The sequence below is a fragment of the Panulirus ornatus genome, chromosome 20 (genome assembly GCF_036320965.1).
Source record: "Panulirus ornatus isolate Po-2019 chromosome 20, ASM3632096v1, whole genome shotgun sequence".
NCBI lineage: Eukaryota > Metazoa > Arthropoda > Malacostraca > Decapoda > Palinuridae > Panulirus > Panulirus ornatus.
Genome location: NC_092243.1, coordinates 54,813,275 through 54,832,906, shown reverse-complemented (window position 1 = coordinate 54,832,906; position 19,632 = coordinate 54,813,275). Strand labels below are relative to the sequence as shown.

Here is a 19,632-nt window from a genome sequence, read left to right as displayed (position 1 = left end):
CCCCAGTCCACGTCCATGTCTCCTTGTCGGCACCACTAGCATTACGCGTTACGCCTGTCTCTCCCTCCGCTCACCCCTGTGATGTCTCAACCCATGGGCGGGAGGGGGGGATGCCTCGTCGCCTTCACCTCCCCGGCCTCTTCCACGACAGGAAGGTCACCCCAGACAACGCAACAGGCGCAGGAGAGACGACCCGCGTGTGTGTATGTGTGTGTGTGTGTGTGTGTGTGTGTGTGGGTGTGTGTAGGTGTGTGTGTGGGTGTGCGTGTGTGTGTGTGCCACCAGACAAGGGTGTGGTGAGACTGCGATAGCTTAAAGAGGGCCTCCTGCTGTGAAGTACTGTTTGGTGGTGGTGGTGTACGTAGCATGTACTGGCGACACATTAGTGTTCAGGCTCAGCTCAGCACACTGAGGACCAGGAGGCTTGTCATGTCTACATCGGTAACGTCAATGAATTACTTGATATTCACCACACGTACACCGAAAAAAGAAAGAATAAATAGTAAGAATAAATGCTGGTAGAATAAAGAAAAAAAACATATATCTCGTTCTGGTCAGATAGAAATGTAGATAGGTGGATAGATAGGTAGATAGATAGATAGATTGATAGATAGATAGAGAGAGAGAGAGAGAGAGAGAGAGAGAGAGAGAGAGAGAGAGAGAGAGAGAGAGGTCATATCCATATACTGCAGTGATTTATATTCTCTTTTATTTACAGTACCAACATACGTCCGTCATATTGTGCCTCTGGTTATTGGCAGTGTTGTCTGTTGAAGCTGATGGGGTTGGGAAATGGGGGTTGTAGGGAGAGCAGAGAGGGAGTTGGGAGAGAAATGTAGCGGAGGACACGAGTTGGAGACGGGGGGGGTTGAGTCGTGGTTTGGAGGTGGGAGAGGGACGGGAGTAAGCGTGAGGGGTTTGAGAGCCTTGATGCCAAGGGATCGAGAGTGGGCGGGAGTACACGTCTTGGTAGGAGTGGCAGCAGGAATGGTTATCGGTGTGGCAGTATACGAAGGACTCCTTCGAGGATGTTTGTAATGGTGGAGGATACCAGAAGCCCACAAATTAGTGTAGTAAAAGTTGGAATGCAGATAATTCAAATAGAAACACCTTCGAGCTGCTCGTGTGATTAATTCGGTGCAAATAATGTTAGTCGTGGACTTGAGGCGAAATATTTACCAGGTCTATTCTTAAACGTATCGATAGTACTGCTTTCACTCACTCGAAATGGTAAGGCATTCCAAATATCAATAATCCTGTTGAAGAAAAAGTATTTCGCCTCATTCGAGGTAAAACGCTTGCCCGCGAGTTGTTGTATTCATCACTACAAGTGAAATCAGACGAATCAAGTCTGAAGTAGCTTGTTAGTCGAGATGATCAAAACCTTTGACAAATTTGATAACTGTATTAGATCATCTTTTAACTTTCTCTTTTCTAAGCTAGAGTCAAGCCGTTTGGTCGGTTCTCATACGGATTGATTTATGTCAATCCGGCAGTCATCTCGGTGGCTCGATGGTGTACTCTCTCCATTCAGCCTATGTCTTTTTTCAAGGAAATGTGACCAAATTTGTACACAGTAGTCAAGATGGGGACGCACTGGTCAACTGCAGAGAGTCAGCAGGATTTCCCTAGACTTAAATTAAAAAGCCCTACTTGTCAATGCAAGCAAGAGTCGTGTTCGCGAGTTTTTGGTGCTTATATGCACTGCTTACTTGGATTTTGGTCACCAGATATTACTTCACCCAAGTTTCTTCCTCATATACTATTTGCAGTTTAACAGTCGTCATACAGTATCAAACCTTTTCGTTTTTGATAACGATATGTAAAACTTTACAATTATCAGTATCAAAATTGATTTGTCACCTGTGAGACCAATCCATTAGTTTGTCTGTGTCGGTTTAACGCTGCAGATGTTCTGGTTCAGTTGGAGAATTATTTCACAGCTTAATATCATCTGCGAATTTTGATATCTAACAAGGCAGTGGATTATCAATGTCATAGATATGTATGAGAAAGAGAACTGTTCCAAGGCAGATCCTTCTGGCTCACCAATGGTTACATTTAACAATTTTGAGTTTGACCAATAATTTCATAACTTTTTTCTACGGTCAGTTAGCAGTCCACCAATTTCCTATCCACCGAAGCGCAATTATAATAATGACTAATAATAACAATTATAATAATGACTAATAATAACAATTATAATAATGACTAATAATAACAATTATAATAATGACTAATAATAACAATTATAATAATGACTAATAATAACAATTATAATAATGACTAATAATAACAATTATAATAATGACTAATAATAACAATTATAATAATGACTAATAATAACAATTATAATAATGACTAATAATAACAATTATAATAATGACTAATAATAACAATTATAATAATGACTAATAATAACAATTATAATAATGACTAATAATAACAATTATAATAATGACTAATAATAACAATTATAATAATGACTAATAATAACAATTATAATAATGACTAATAATAACAATTATAATAATGACTAATAATAACAATTATAATAATGACTAATAATAACAATTATAATAATGACTAATAATAACAATTATAATAATGACTAATAATAACAATTATAATAATGACTAATAATAACAATTATAATAATGACTAATAATAACAATTATAATAATGACTAATAATAACAATTATAATAATGACTAATAATAACAATTATAATAATGACTAATAATAACAATTATAATAATGACTAATAATAACAATTATAATAATGACTAATAATAACAATTATAATAATGACTAATAATAACAATTATAATAATGACTAATAATAACAATTATAATAATGACTAATAATAACAATTATAATAATGACTAATAATAACAATTATAATAATGACTAATAATAACAATTATAATAATGACTAATAATAACAATTATAATAATGACTAATAATAACAATTATAATAATGACTAATAATAACAATTATAATAATGACTAATAATAACAATTATAATAATGACTAATAATAACAATTATAATAATGACTAATAATAACAATTATAATAATGACTAATAATAACAATTATAATAATGACTAATAATAACAATTATAATAATGACTAATAATAACAATTATAATAATGACTAATAATAACAATTATAATAATGACTAATAATAACAATTATAATAATGACTAATAATAACAATTATAATAATGACTAATAATAACAATTATAATAATGACTAATAATAACAATTATAATAATGACTAATAATAACAATTATAATAATGACTAATAATAACAATTATAATAATGACTAATAATAACAATTATAATAATGACTAATAATAACAATTATAATAATGACTAATAATAACAATTATAATAATGACTAATAATAACAATTATAATAATGACTAATAATAACAATTATAATAATGACTAATAATAACAATTATAATAATGACTAATAATAACAATTATAATAATGACTAATAATAACAATTATAATAATGACTAATAATAACAATTATAATAATGACTAATAATAACAATTATAATAATGACTAATAATAACAATTATAATAATGACTAATAATAACAATTATAATAATGACTAATAATAACAATTATAATAATGACTAATAATAACAATTATAATAATGACTAATAATAACAATTATAATAATGACTAATAATAACAATTATAATAATGACTAATAATAACAATTATAATAATGACTAATAATAACAATTATAATAATGACTAATAATAACAATTATAATAATGACTAATAATAACAATTATAATAATGACTAATAATAACAATTATAATAATGACTAATAATAACAATTATAATAATGACTAATAATAACAATTATAATAATGACTAATAATAACAATTATAATAATGACTAATAATAACAATTATAATAATGACTAATAATAACAATTATAATAATGACTAATAATAACAATTATAATAATGACTAATAATAACAATTATAATAATGACTAATAATAACAATTATAATAATGACTAATAATAACAATTATAATAATGACTAATAATAACAATTATAATAATGACTAATAATAACAATTATAATAATGACTAATAATAACAATTATAATAATGACTAATAATAACAATTATAATAATGACTAATAATAACAATTATAATAATGACTAATAATAACAATTATAATAATGACTAATAATAACAATTATAATAATGACTAATAATAACAATTATAATAATGACTAATAATAACAATTATAATAATGACTAATAATAACAATTATAATAATGACTAATAATAACAATTATAATAATGACTAATAATAACAATTATAATAATGACTAATAATAACAATTATAATAATGACTAATAATAACAATTATAATAATGACTAATAATAACAATTATAATAATGACTAATAATAACAATTATAATAATGACTAATAATAACAATTATAATAATGACTAATAATAACAATTATAATAATGACTAATAATAACAATTATAATAATGACTAATAATAACAATTATAATAATGACTAATAATAACAATTATAATAATGACTAATAATAACAATTATAATAATGACTAATAATAACAATTATAATAATGACTAATAATAACAATTATAATAATGACTAATAATAACAATTATAATAATGACTAATAATAACAATTATAATAATGACTAATAATAACAATTATAATAATGACTAATAATAACAATTATAATAATGACTAATAATAACAATTATAATAATGACTAATAATAACAATTATAATAATGACTAATAATAACAATTATAATAATGACTAATAATAACAATTATAATAATGACTAATAATAACAATTATAATAATGACTAATAATAACAATTATAATAATGACTAATAATAACAATTATAATAATGACTAATAATAACAATTATAATAATGACTAATAATAACAATTATAATAATGACTAATAATAACTATAATGACGATAATAATTGATAGGAATAGATGTGGATAATGATAATATCTATGATAATGGCAATGGTAATAATAGTAATGATAACAATAATGTTAACAGTTATAATAATGATCTTGTGGAATTGGTTGATAGCGTTAGGTGTTTTATGATGGGTCGTGGTGGAACCATAAGTGTTGGTAGGTGCCACTGACAGTACACCAGTGGACGAGATACCATCCCTACCACTTACCAACACCAGTGGTTCTAACCACTTCCTTAATACCAGACACTAGCGTTAATCGGAGATCCAATGCCGTTAATAATCTCTGGCTGTACAAAAGAAAATAAGTCTTGCTCTGAGGCAAACGCGTCACACCAGACATATAAGGCTCTCTCATTATATCAGAGACGCCTGGGAAATCATGTGACTCGTACATTTATAATCATCAGGGACATACCCCTCGCCCACAACTCCCTCGAGACGCGCTGCCACCTGAGCACACGCGTTTAACCTGGCTGGGCTCAATGATGCAGGCTGGTAATCTGGACCGTTACGGCTTCTCCCTTGGCTTGACGATATTGCTCCCCATATAACGAACCCTTCACGTACCATACCCGCAAGGGACGCACCCTCAGTGCGGTGAGGTGTACCGCTGCGTAATTCCAGGCTCCAGTGCTGAGCTGTGGCCTCAGGCATACCGTCGGGGCATTGCGTTCATTCAGACACTTATTTCACTGGTATTTGGACGGTTCAATTTTTGCCCGGCGTCCTGGGAGTAGGCTTGAGTTGATTAGCCCGTCATTGGCCTAAGAGAGAGAGAGAGAGAGAGAGAGAGAGAGAGAGAGAGAGAGAGAGAGTCCTTGAGGAAAGGTTGGACGAGGGAAGAATTAAATCTGAGAGATATGTATGAAATCGGACAGTTAACTTAACCAGCTGGCGTTATGAACTCAGGAGTCGGTTTCAACCCACTGATTCATGTGGTTAAGATAAAAAACGCTAACAAGGCGAAAACGATTGTGTTTCAGATGAAAGAAATAGACGACTGTGTGATAGAAGAGACAAATACACACACAAACTTCATGTTCGAAATCATGAAGAAAATATTCAAGTAACTGTATGCTTGACCTTGTAAAGTAATCATAAATAGTAAATGCATGTTGAAGGAAACAAAAAACTCATACATAACTTTAATCCGGTTTACAAGGACAGGTTGCAAAGAATATCACTGTGAAAAACACTGGGTTGTCAAAGTTTTTATAGTAAGAGTAAACATTGGTGTTAAGAACTGAAGTTAGAAATCCGGTTACGTTTACTGGAAGTCTTTCAGTTCTCCTTGCTCAGCCATGGTCTCCACGCGCATCCTGATGGCCTTCTCAGACGGGGGCTTTTGGAAGGGACAAGATTAAGCATAATCAGTAGTTTTTTTCATGTCGGCTGAGACGGCACAGGCAGCTGAGGCTCTAATCAAGGTTATCCCATATATATATATATATATATATATATATATATATATATATAGATATATATATATATATATATATATATATATATATATATATATAATCATATGAGTCCACGGAGAAAATGAAACACCATAAGTTCCCAAGTGCACTTTCGTGTAACAATCACATCATCAGGGGAGACACAAGAGAGAAATTAAAGTCAGTTTATATACATCGAAGAGACGAAGCTAGGACGCCATTTGGTAAACATGCGATATATATTATATATATATATATATATATATATATATATATATATATATATATATATATATATATATATATATATTTTTTTTTTTTTTTTCTTTTTTTTTTGCTTTGTCGCTGTCTCCCGAGTTTGCGAGGTAGCGCAAGGAAACAGACGAAAGAAGTAAAGTGTTTTAGATATCTGGGAGTGGATCTGGCAGCGGATGGAACCATGGAAGCGGAACTGGATCATAGGGTGGGAGAGGGGGCGAAAATCCTGGGAGCCTTGAAGAATGTGTGGAAGTCGAGAACATTATCTCGGAAAGCAAAAATGGGTATGTTTGAAGGAATAGCGGTTCCAACAATGTTGTATGGTTGCGAGGCGTGGGCTATGGATAGAGTTGTGCGCAGGAGGATGGATGTGCTGGAAATGAGATGTTTGAGGACAATGTGTGGTGTGAGCTGGTTTGATCGAGTAAGTAACTTAAGGGTAAGAGAGATGTGTGGAAATAAAAAGAGCGTGGTTGAGAGAGCAGAAGAGGGTGTTTTGAAATGGTTTGGGCACATGGAGAGAATGAGTGAGGAAAGATTGACCAATAGGATATATGTGTCGGAGGTGGAGGGAACGAGGAGAAGTGGGAGACCAAATTGGAGGTGGAAAGATTGAGTGAAAAAGATTTTGTGTGATCGGGGCCTGAACATGCAGGAGGGTGAAAGGAGGGCAAGGAATAGAGTGAATTGGATCGATGTGGTATACCGGGGTTGACGTGCTGTCAGTGGATTGAATCAGGGCATGTGAAGCGTCTGGGGTAAACCATGGAAAGCTGTGTAGGTATGTATATTTGCGTGTGTGGACGTATGTATATACATGTGTATGGGGGTGGGTTGGGCCATTTCTTTCGTCTGTTTCCTTGCGCTACCTCGCAAACGCGGGAGACAGCGGAAAATATATATATATATATATATATATATATATATATATATATATATATATATATATATATATATATATATATATATATACACTAGCCTGCGCCAGGTACGCATTATATCGACCAACTTCTGGGGGTGGATGAACAGCTGGGTAGACTGTGAACCAACTGCTGCAACCAGGATTCGAACCTCTCTGATTGCGTGAACAAACAATGGACAATCTTACGACGCACGCGAATGAGTGTTAGTCCAAATGGTTGGTACTGGCCTTTCATCCCTTAGTATACTGTGAGCAAGTTACATCTAGATATCTTTCTGCGTCGTCAGAAGTGCTGGGTAATCATGATTTCTGTATATAAACTCTGCAGGAAGGGTTGGCGCAGATCAAGGATGATGAAGTGGATAGTCTTGGATCGGCTTACCTGCTCCCCCGACATGGCAAGGTTCTTTCGTGTCGTACCTGACATACCCTGGGCAGGCGGGTGTAAGGACGAGGATAAATAAACACACACGCGTTACTTCTCACCTGTACATAAACTCAGCTTGACTTGATTTTGTTGAGTCTACGGTGAAACTGAAGCGGGTTGAGTAACCTCTCTCTCTCTCTCTCTCTCTCTCTCTCTCTCTCTCTCTCTCTCTCTCTCTCTCTCTCTCTCTCTATCTATCTATCTATCTATATAGATATATAAAGGCCAAAGTGATTTTATCAAACAAATTATCGGAGGCCTAATTAATATCATTCGATCCAATAACATTTCTATGATAATGATGATCAGTTACCAGAGGATTCTTTCCCTCAATCTGTAGTAATTACCGTTATTAATACTATATATTCCTAAGCATCTCTCAACACGTACGGTAACACATGGGATGGATGGGAGCAATACACGTCTATGTGCCTGTGGTTTTGATCCTAAGGCCTGCCCGTGGCAGTGCAGTGGTAAGGGCACAGCGGGTTCAGATCGATAGCCGGCCAGAGGTATACTGTGTCCATATTTCTGAAGGTTTTCTCTTCTATAAATTGTGCATTTTTCCCCCTTAGGTAACGCAGCCACTTCTCTATTGTCCCCCACTGTCCTCTACAGGTGACGGGTGTGGCGGTGATGGTGGTGGGGGTGTGGTGCGTGGCCGGAGAGGGACGGGACGTCATGCTGGCCCTTGCACCCACGCCCGCCTACATGCCCACCCTCATCCACCTGGCGTATGGAATGATTGGGGTGGGCGGCGTGGTACTGCTCACCTCCATGCTGGGCGTGTGGGCCGCCCTAAAGGAGAACAAGTGTGGACTAGGATGGGTAAGACGAACACCTTTTGCTGCATCCTTACTTGTCACTTGGGTGTATCACATAAAGATCGTGTTCCTTTCCTTAACAAGCCTGATTCATTGTTTTTAGCGGATATAATGTTCTTTACCATTAGTTGTATAAGAATTTTAAGTCTATTGTCTTAAACTTGTCTGTTTTTTTTTAAGCATGATGGTTCCTTCAAGCATTTATTGTGAACCTTTTTAAGTTAGATATACTATTCTCCCTTACTGGTGGCGTCACTGTATAATTAACTAATAACCTTACCATATTCTGATATCATAGAGTGTGAGTCAAGCTTCTGTGATGTCATCATTATTCTTAAATCTGTTCATGAACAGGGTAATGAGGGAGGTTAATGCGAGGGTCTTGGGAGGCTTGGGAAGTGAGGCAGCTGCTGTCTGCTGATGACACACTGCTGGTGGCTGACTCGAGAAACTCGATTCTGAGTTCAAGACAATATTTGGGAGGAAGGAGTTGAGGGTTGATGTGAATGTAAGGTACTGAAGTGTAGTTGAGGGTAAGTGTAAGGTACTGACGTGTACTTGAGGGTAAAAGTAAGGTACTGACGTGAAGTTGAGGGTAAAAGTAAGGTACTGACGTGAAGTTGAGGGTAAAAGTAAGGTACTGACGTGAAGTTGAGGGTAAAAGTAAGGTACTGACGTGAGGTTGAGGGTAAAAGTAAGCTACTGACGTATAGCTGAGGGTTAAAGTAAGACACTGACGTGTAGTAGAAGGTAAAAGTAAGGTACTGACTTGTAGTAGAGGGTGAAAGTAAGGTACTGACGTGCAGCAGAGGAGCGAGACGGGATGCTTTGAGTACGAGGTTGAAAGTGGAGGACCTGGAGCTAGTGTAGTACCTTATGTACCTGGCAGTGGACAATGGCACTGGTTGGAGCCCTTGTTTGGCAGTAGTGAGTTTTTGAGTATGTGAAAGGAAACTAAATGTTTAGGGACGATATGGTGTCATGAAGCTACGAGTCATAACGGTTGACTGTCATGAACTTTCGAAGCATCATGGATACCTGTCATGATCCTACGAGGCATAATGGTTGACTGTCATGAACTTTCGAAGCATCATGGATACCTGTCATGATCCTACGAGGCATAATGGTTGACTGTCATGAACTTTCGAAGCATCATGGATTCCTGTCATGAACCTACGAGGCATAATGGTTGACTGTCAGGAACGTCCGAGCCATAATGGTTGACTGTCATGAACTTACGAGGTATAATGGTTGACTGTTATGAGCGAATGAGGCATGATGGATAACTGTCATTCATGGTTGACTGTTATGTAAATACAAGGCATTATGGTTGACTGTTATGAGCGGACGAGGCGACATGGTCGACTGTAATGATCATACAAGACATCATGATTGACTGTCATTAATACACGCTGCATTCAATTAGACTGTCATGAAAGTACAAGGCGTCATTGTTTCTGTCATGAACTGTCATGGTTTACAGTCAGTAACATACGAAGCATCATGGGTAAGTGTATCATGGTCTTATTAGGGATCATGACCGTTATGCGGTAGCGATGCGGTATACATATCAAAATCCCACCAAGCATGATTGTTGAATATTGTGATCTTACGTAGCATTGTGGTTGACTGTAGTTATGTATGTAGGTCAGCTCCATGGACGTCCCATATTAGTCATCACTGAATCTCACACACACACACACACACACACACACACACACACACACACACACACACACACATATATATATATATATATATATATATATATATATATATATATATAAGATTATTAGTGAAAGAGAAGAGAGAGGCATTTGGACGATTTTTGCAGGGAAAAAATGCAATTGAGTGGGAGATGTATAAAAGAAAGAGACAGGAGGTCAAGAGAAAGGTGCAAGAGGTGAAAAAGAGGGCAAATGAATGTTGGGGTGAGAGAGTATCATTAATTTTTAGGGAGAATAAAAAGATGTTCTGGAAGGAGGTAAATAAAGTGCGTAAGACAAGGGAGCAAATGGGAACTTCAGTGAAGGGGGCAAATGGGGAGGTGATAACAAGTAGTGGTGATGCGAGAAGGAGATGGAGTGAGTATTTTGAAGGTTTGTTGAATGTGTTTGATGATAGAGTGGCAGATATAGGGTGTTTTGGTCGAGGTGGTGTGCAAAGTGAGAGGGTTAGGGAAAATGATTCGGTAAACAGAGAAGTAGTAAAAGCTTTGCGGAAGATGAAAGCAAGGCAACAGGTTTGGATGGGTTTGCAGTGGAATCTATTAAAAGAGGGGGTGACTGTATTGTTGACTGGTTGGTAAGGTTATTTAATGTATGTATGACTCATGGTGAGGTGCCTGAGGATTGGCGGAATGCGTGCATAGTGCCATTGTACAAAGGCAAAGGGGATAAGAGTGAGTGCTCAAATTACAGAGGTATAAGTTTGTTGAGTATTCCTGTTAAATTATATGGGAGGGTATTGATTGAGAGGGTGAAGGCATGTACAGAGCATCAGATTGGGGAAGAGCAGTGTGGTTTCAGAAGTGGTAGAGGATGTGTGGATCAGGTGTTTGCTTTGAAGAATGTATGTGAGAAATACTGAGGAAAGCAAATGGACTTGTATGTAGCATTTATGGATCTGGAGAAGGCATATGATAGAGTTGATAGAGATGCTCTGTGGAAGGTATTAAGAATATATGGTGTGGGAGGCAAGTTGTTAGAAGCAGTGAAAAGTTTTTTATCGAGGATGTAAGGCATGTGTACGTGTAGGAAGAGAGGAAAGTGATTGGTTCTCAGTGAATGTAGGTTTGCGGCAGGGGTGTGTGATGTCTCCATGGTTGTTTAATTTGTTTATGGATGGGGTTGTTAGGGAGGTGAATGCAAGAGTTTTGGAAAGAGGGGCAAGTATGAAGTCTGTTGTGGATGAGAGAGCTTGGGAAGTGAGTCAGTTGTTGTTCGCTGATGATACAGCGCTGGTGGCTGATTCATGTGAGAAACTGCAGAAGCTGGTGACTGAGTTTGGTAAAGTGTGTGAAAGAAGAAAGTTAAGAGTAAATGTGAATAAGAGCAAGGTTATTAGGTACAGTAGGGTTGAGGGTCAAGTCAATTGGGAGGTAAGTTTGAATGGAGAAAAACTGGAGGAAGTAAAGTGTTTTAGATATCTGGGAGTGGATCTGGCAGCGGATGGAACCATGGAAGCGGAAGTGAATCATAGGGTGGGGGAGGAGGCGAAAATCCTGGGAGCCTTGAAGAATGTGTGGAAGTCGAGAACATGATCTTGGAAAGCAAAAATGGGTATGTTTGAAGGAATAGTGGTTCCAACAATGTTGTATGGTTGCGAGGCGTTGGCTATGGAGAGAGTTGTGCACAGGAGGATGGATGTGCTGGAAATGAGATGTTTGAGGACAATGTGTGGTGTGAGGTGGTTTGATCGAGTAAGTAATGTAAGGGTAAGAGAGATGTGTGGAAATAAAAAGAGCGTGGTTGAGAGAGCAGAAGAGGGTGTTTTGAAATGGTTTGGGCACATGGAGAGAATGAGTGAGGAAAGATTGACCAAGAGGATATATGTGTCGGAGGTGGAGGGAACGAGGAGAAGTGGGAGACCAAATTGGAGGTGGAAAGATGGAGTGAAAAGGATTTTGAGTGATTGGGGCCTGAACATGCAGGAGGGTGAAAGGCGGGCAAGGAATAGAGTAAATTGGATCGATGTGGTATACCGGGGTTGACGTGCTGTCAGTGGATTGAATCAGGGCATGTGAAGCGTCTGGGGTAAACCATGGAAAGTTGTGTGGGGCCTGGATGTGGAAAGGGAGCTGTGGTTTCGGGCATTATTGCATGACAGATAGAGACTGAGTGTGAACGAATGAGGCCTTTGTTGTCTTTTCTAAGCGCTACCTCGCACACATGAGGGGGGAGGGGAATGGTATTCCATGTGTGGCGAGGTGGCGATGGGAATGAATAAAGGCAGACAGTGTGAATTGTGTGCATGGGTATATATGTATGTGTCTGTGTGTGTATATATATGTGTACATTGAGATGTATAGGTATGTATATTTGCGTGTGTGGACGTGTATGTATATACATGTGTATGTGGGTGGGTTGGGCCATTTCTTTCGTCTGTTTCCTTGCGCTACCTCGCAAACGCGGGAGACAGCGACAAAGCAAAATAATAATAATAATGATAATATATATATATATATATATATATATATATATATATATATATATATATATATATATATATATATATATATATATATATATATATATATATGGTGAAGGGGGTTAGTTGGGAATGGTCACAGGTCGGGGTGAATTGAAGAGATCAAGACAGTACTCTGAGGGATTGTTTAATGTATTTGGTGATGGGGTAGAAGGTGAAGGGTGTTTGGGTCAGATAAGTATGCGAAATGAGGGAGTCATGGCATTTGGTTTGATGAAGAGAGAAGAGGTGGTGAAAGCCTTGCGTAAGATGAAATGCGGCGAGGTGGCTCGAGCAGATGCTATTGTTGTTGACTGATTAATCAGAATTTTGAGAGTATGTATTTATCATGGTTAGGTGCCTGAGGATTGGCTGGATGCATGCAGAGTGCCACCGTATAAGGCAAGGAAGACCAAGGAGAGTTTGAATTACAGTTATGATTTTGTTGAGCGTATGTGGTAAGTTGTATATGAGAGTGGTAATTACGAGGGTGGTGGCATGTTCAGAGCATCAGACTAGGGAGGAACAATATGGTTCCAGGAGTGGCAGAGTATATGTGGATCTGGCGTTTGCTCTGAAAAATCTGTGTGAGAAATATTCAGAGAAACAGAAAAACTTGTTGTATCCATGGATCTGGAAAAAGCATGCGATAGGGTTGACAGAGATGCTTTGGGAAATTGTTACGATAATTATGGTGTAGGAGGAAATCTAATTGAAGCAGTGAGTGGAATTCACGAAGAGAGTAAGGCAAGTGTGCTATTAAGTAGGTAGGAGGATGAGAGGTTTCAAGTGAAGGTTGGTCTACGGCAAGGGTGTGTGGTGTCACCATGGCTTTTCAGTTTGTTTATGGTTGGGATGGTGAGAGAGGTAAGTGCAAGGGCCTTGGAATGAGGGGCATGTATGCAGTCTGTACGTGGTGAGGACTGGGAAGTGAATCAGTTGACTTTTTGCTGATAACACGGTGGTGATGGCAGATTCGGGGTTGAAACTGCTGAAGGTGGTGTCGAGTTTGGGAGAGTGTGTGGAAGAAGGGAGCTGAGAGTTATTGTGAATGAAAGCAAGATTTTTAGGATTAGTGGTTCAGAGGAGCAGGCTAGTTGGGATTTGAATTTGAATCGATCAAAGTTGGAGGAAGTGAAGTCTTTTAGATATCTGGGAGTGGACACGGCAACAAACGGAATCATGGAAGGTGAGGTAAGTCATAGGATGGGTAGGGGATGAAGGTCTTGGGAGCATTGTGGGATGTGTGGAAAGAGAGTTCACTATGTGGGAGGGTGGAAATGGGTCTCTTGAAAGTACAGTAGTCTCAACGATGTTGTATGGACGCGAGGCATGGACTATAGATGAGAATGTGTGGGAGAGGATGAATGCGATGGAAATTAAAAGTTGAGAACTATAAGTGGTGTAAGGAGAGTAGATCGATTAAGGACGATAGGATAAGAGGGAGGTGTGGTAATAAGAGCATGTATGGTTGAGAAGGCAGAAGAGGGTACCCTGAAATGGTCTGGACAAATAGAGAGAATGACTGAGGGAAGGTTGACAAAGAAGACATACGTGTCAGACGATGAGGGGACAGGGAGAAAGGGGAGACCAAATTGGAAATGGAAGGATTGAGCGAATAAGATTCTGAATGTTCGGGGCCTTAAGATTCAGGAGGGTAAGATGGCCTGTCCGAGGTAGAGTAAATTTGAAGTGACACGCTGTTAATGGACTGAACCAGGGCATGTGAAGAAGCCAGGGGAAACCATGGAAAAGTTTGTGGCGCCTTACGTGGTTCTGGGACTGTGGTTTCGGTGCATTACACATGACATCTAGAGAATGAATGTGAGCGAATGTAGCCTTTTCTTTTTCTGATCCTGGCGCTACTTTGCTAACACGGGAATATATATATATATATATATATATATATATATTTTTTTTTTTTTTTTTTTTTATACTTTGTCGCTGTCTCCCGCGTTTGCGAGGTAGCGCAAGGAAACAGACGAAAGAAATGGCCCAACCCCCCCATACACATGTACATACACACGTCCACACACGCAAATATACATACCTACACAGCTTTCCATGGTTTACCCCAGACGCTTCACATGCCTTGATTCAATCCACTGACAGCACGTCAACCCCTGTATACCACATGACTCCAATTCACTCTATTCCTTGCCCTCCTTTCACCCTCCTGCATGTTCAGGCCCCGATCACACAAAATCTTTTTCACTCCATCTTTCCACCTCCAATTTGGTCTCCCTCTTCTCCTCGTTCCCTCCACCTCCGACACATATATCCTCTTGGTCAATCTCTCCTCACTCATTCTCTCCATGTGCCCAAACCATTTCAAAACACCCTCTTCTGCTCTCTCAACCACGCTCTTTTTATTTCCACACATCTCTCTTACTCTTACGTTACTTACTCGATCAAACCACCTCACACCACACATTGTCCTCAAACATCTCATTTCCAGCACATCCATCCTCCTGCGCACATCTCTATCCATAGCCCACGCCTCGCAACCATGCAACATTGTTGGAACCACTATTCCCTCAAACATACCCATTTTCGCTTTCCGAGATAATGTTCTCGACTTCCACACATTTTTCAAGGCTCCCAAAATTTTCGCCCCCTCCCCCACCCTATGGTCCACTTCCGCTTCCATGGTTCCATCCGCTGACAGATCCACTCCCAGATATCTAAAACACTTCACTTCCTCCAGTTTTTCTCCATTCAAACTCACCTCCCAATTGACTTGACCCTCACCCCTACTGTACCTAATAACCTTGCTCTTATTCACATTTACTCTCAACTTTCTTCTTCCACACACTTTACCAAACTCAGTCACCAGCTTCTGCAGTTTCTCACATGAATCAGCCACCAGCGCTGTATCATCAGCGAACAACAACTGACTCACTTCCCAAGCTCTCTCATCCCCAACAGACTTCATACTTGCCCCTCTTTCCAGGACTCTTGCATGGGGTGTTCAGTGTTGTAAATGGAAATGGTGAAGAGCTTGTAGATTTATGTGCTGAAAAAGGACTGATGATTGGGAATACCTGGTTTAAAAAGCGAGATATACATAAGTATACTTATGTAAGTAGGAGAGATGGCCAGAGAGCGTTATTGGATTACGTGTTAATTGACAGGCGCGCGAAAGAGAGACTTTTGGATGTTAATGTGCTGAGAGGTGCAACTGGAGGGATGTCTGATCATTATCTTGTGGAGGCTAAGGTGAAGATTAGTATGGGTTTTCAGAAAAGAGGAGTGAATGTTGGGGTGAAGAAGGTGGTGAGAGTAAGTGAGCTTGGGAAGGAGACCTGTGTGGGGAAGTACCAGGAGAGACTGTGTACAGAATGGAAAAAGGTGAGAACAATGGAAGTAAGGGGAGTGGGGGAGGAATGGGATGTATTTAGGGAATCAGTGATGGATTGCGCAAAAGATGCTTGTGGCATGAGAAGAGTGGGAGGTGGGCTGTTTAGAAAGGGTAGTGAGTGGTGGGATGAAGAAGTAAGAGTATTAGTGAAAGAGAAGAGAGAGGCATTTGGACGATTTTTGCAGGGAAAAAATGCAATTGAGTGGGAGAAGTATAAAAGAAAGAGACAGGAGGTCAAGAGAAAGGTGCAAGAGGTGAAAAAAAGGGCAAATGAGAGTTGGGGTGAGAGACTATCAGTAAATTTTAGGGAGAATAAAAAGATGTTCTGGAAGGAGGTAAATAGGGTGCGTAAGACAAGGGAGCAAATGGGAACTTCAGTGAAGGGCGCAAATGGGGAGGTGATAACAAGTAGCGGTGATGTGAGAAGGAGATGGAATGAGTATTTTGAAGGTTTGTTGAATGTGTCTGATGACAGAGTGGCAGTTATAGGGTGTTTTGGTCGAGGTGGTGTGCAAAGTGAGAGGGTTAGGGAAAATGATTTGGTAAACAGAGAAGAGGTAGTAAAAGCTTTGCGGAAGATGAAAGCCGGCAAGGCAGCAGGTTCGGATGGTATTGCAGTGGAATTTATTAAAAAAGGGGGTGACTGTATTGTTGACTGGTTGGTAAGGTTATTTAATGTATGTATGACTCATGGTGAGGTGCCTGAGGATTGGCGGAATGCGTGCATAGTGCCATTGTACAAAGGCAAAGGGGATAAGAGTGAGTGCTCAAATTACAGAGGTATAAGTTTGTTGAGTATTCCTGGTAAATTATATGGGAGGGTATTGATCGAGAGGGTGAAGGCATGTACAGAGCATCAGATTGGGGAAGAGCAGTGCGGTTTCAGAAGTGGTAGAGGATGTGTGGATCAGGTGTTTGCTTTGAAGAATGTATATATATATATATATATATATATATATATATATATATATATATATATATATATATATATATATATATATATATTTCTTTTTTATTTTCTTTTAAACTATTCGCCATTTCCCGCGTTAGCGAGGTAGCGTTAAGAACAGAGGACTGGGCCTTTTTTGGAATATCCTCACCTGGCCCCCCTCTGTTCCTTCTTTTGGAAAAAAAAAAAAAAACGAGAGGGGAGGATTTCCAGCCCCCCGCTCCCTCCCCTTTTAGTCGCCTTCTACGACACGCAGGGAATACGTGGGAAGTATTCTTAATCCCCTATCCCCAGGGATGATATATATATATATATATATATATATATATATATATATATATATATATATATATATATATATATATATATATATTATCCTCCCTCACCGCTGTATATATATATATATATATATATATATATATATATATATATATATATATATATATATATATATATATATACAGTAATTTACTCTCTGACTTTCTTTGATGTGAAAAATGTAATTTGATGAATGTACTAAAATGTAAACTGTGTGAATCAGGAGCAAAATCTGTCGTGAAACTGAAGTCTGAAAACTGTGCCTACATAACGCAGCTGTGCATGCCTGACGCAATGATCCTAACCAAATGTAATCACTCGAGAGTGATGTTAAAAATCTAGAAACACTGGACAATATTTCAAAACTTTGTCTGCCCTGTGCAAAAGTCCAGCGTTTACAGTGTCTCGTTACATTTAACAACCTTCTAACACACGACACAACGGAGTGGTGTGTCGCCACCTTATAGCACGGTGGTGGGGTCGGGTTGAGCGGCGCGGGAGGAGAATGATACACGCTAGTGAGAGGTTGTGTCTGGATGTCTTTGCAGTACGTGACGGTGGTGGTGCTGGTGATCGCTGGGGAAGTGGGCGTCGGCGTGCTGGGCCTGATGTACCAACTGCGCGCTGTGGCCAGCCTGGCCGCCTCCCTCACCGACAGGCTCAAGGCCCACTACGCCGCCCCGGGACATGAGACTTTCACCTTAGCCGTCGACTACGTCCAGTATCAGGTGAGTGGCCTCGAGATGATGTCCTCTATTCACAACATCTCTCTTTACTGACACATTATATTCTTTACATGTAGTGTTTATTTGGTTCTCCAACCTCCTCCAGGTTTACCATTACTTCTGATATATATATATATATATATATATATATATATATATATATATATATATATATATATATATATATATATATATATCCCTGGGGATAGAGGATTAAGAATACTTCCCACGTATTCCCTGCGTGTCGGAGCAGGCGACTAAAAGGGGAGGGAGCGGGGGTGCTGGAAATCCTCCCCTCTCTTTTTTTTTTTTTTTAAATTTTCCAAAAGAAGGAACAGAGAGGGCCAGGTGAGGATATTCCAAAAAAGGCCCAGTCCTCTGTTCCTAACGCTACCTCGCTAACGCGGGAAATGGCGAATAGTTTAAAAGAAAGAAATATATATATATATATATATATAAGGCAGTTTCCTGTGTAGATGATAAGAATACTCCATCATACAAAAACCAGATCATTATCCTTGATAACAGGACTAAAATGGTTGAAGGACTCACGCTCTCGCCAACTGAAAACGTTGCAGATGTCTTGCTGCACGAGCTTCCCCAGATCTAATTCATTTATGGAGGTCCCGGCTAGATTAAAAGAGGCCCCCTTCCCAACCCCCCAACATACACACCCAGCACCCCAACCCTCCACCTCACCCCCACTTTCCTCAAGATGAGCGATGTAACGAATTGGATCAGAAAACGGAATAAATTCGAGAGACATCAAGATCCCAGAGGAATACACCAGACCTTAATATAGCCCGCCCCACGTTCTCTGTTGCATCAAGGTAGTTTCATGTTCTCACAGATATTTCCCCTGTGTTTCCTGCCAGAGAAAATGTTCACTTAACTAAAAATATCTCCTGTGATGGTCGTTTTGTCATTCTCAGAGTTCGCACACACACACACACACACACACACACACACACACACACACACACACACACACACACACACACACACGCAAACACACACACATAAATTCTTTCTTATATGAGAATTTTATCTTCCTCTTTAAAACGCAGTATTTTTTTTTATGACCAGGTAAGAGTTTAAGCAATGCGGGTCATGATATACTCATGGTTTGGTGAATATATGAACCGTGTGGTGGAGCAGGTAATGCAAGATTCAGAA

General features: G+C 38.4%; 1 protein-coding gene across 2 annotated transcripts in view; it reads left to right on the top strand.

The window, feature by feature from the left end:
- LOC139756010 (CD151 antigen-like) overlaps positions 1 to 19,632 on the top strand; it is a 132,444-nt gene that overhangs the window by 53,633 nt on the left and 59,179 nt on the right. For both annotated transcript variants that reach the window (XM_071674942.1, XM_071674941.1), the window contains exons 3-4: positions 8,710 to 8,919; positions 18,280 to 18,459. In XM_071674942.1, coding sequence (XP_071531043.1) covers positions 8,710 to 8,919; positions 18,280 to 18,459 — 390 coding nt within the window. The remainder of the gene's footprint in view (positions 1 to 8,709; positions 8,920 to 18,279; positions 18,460 to 19,632) is intronic.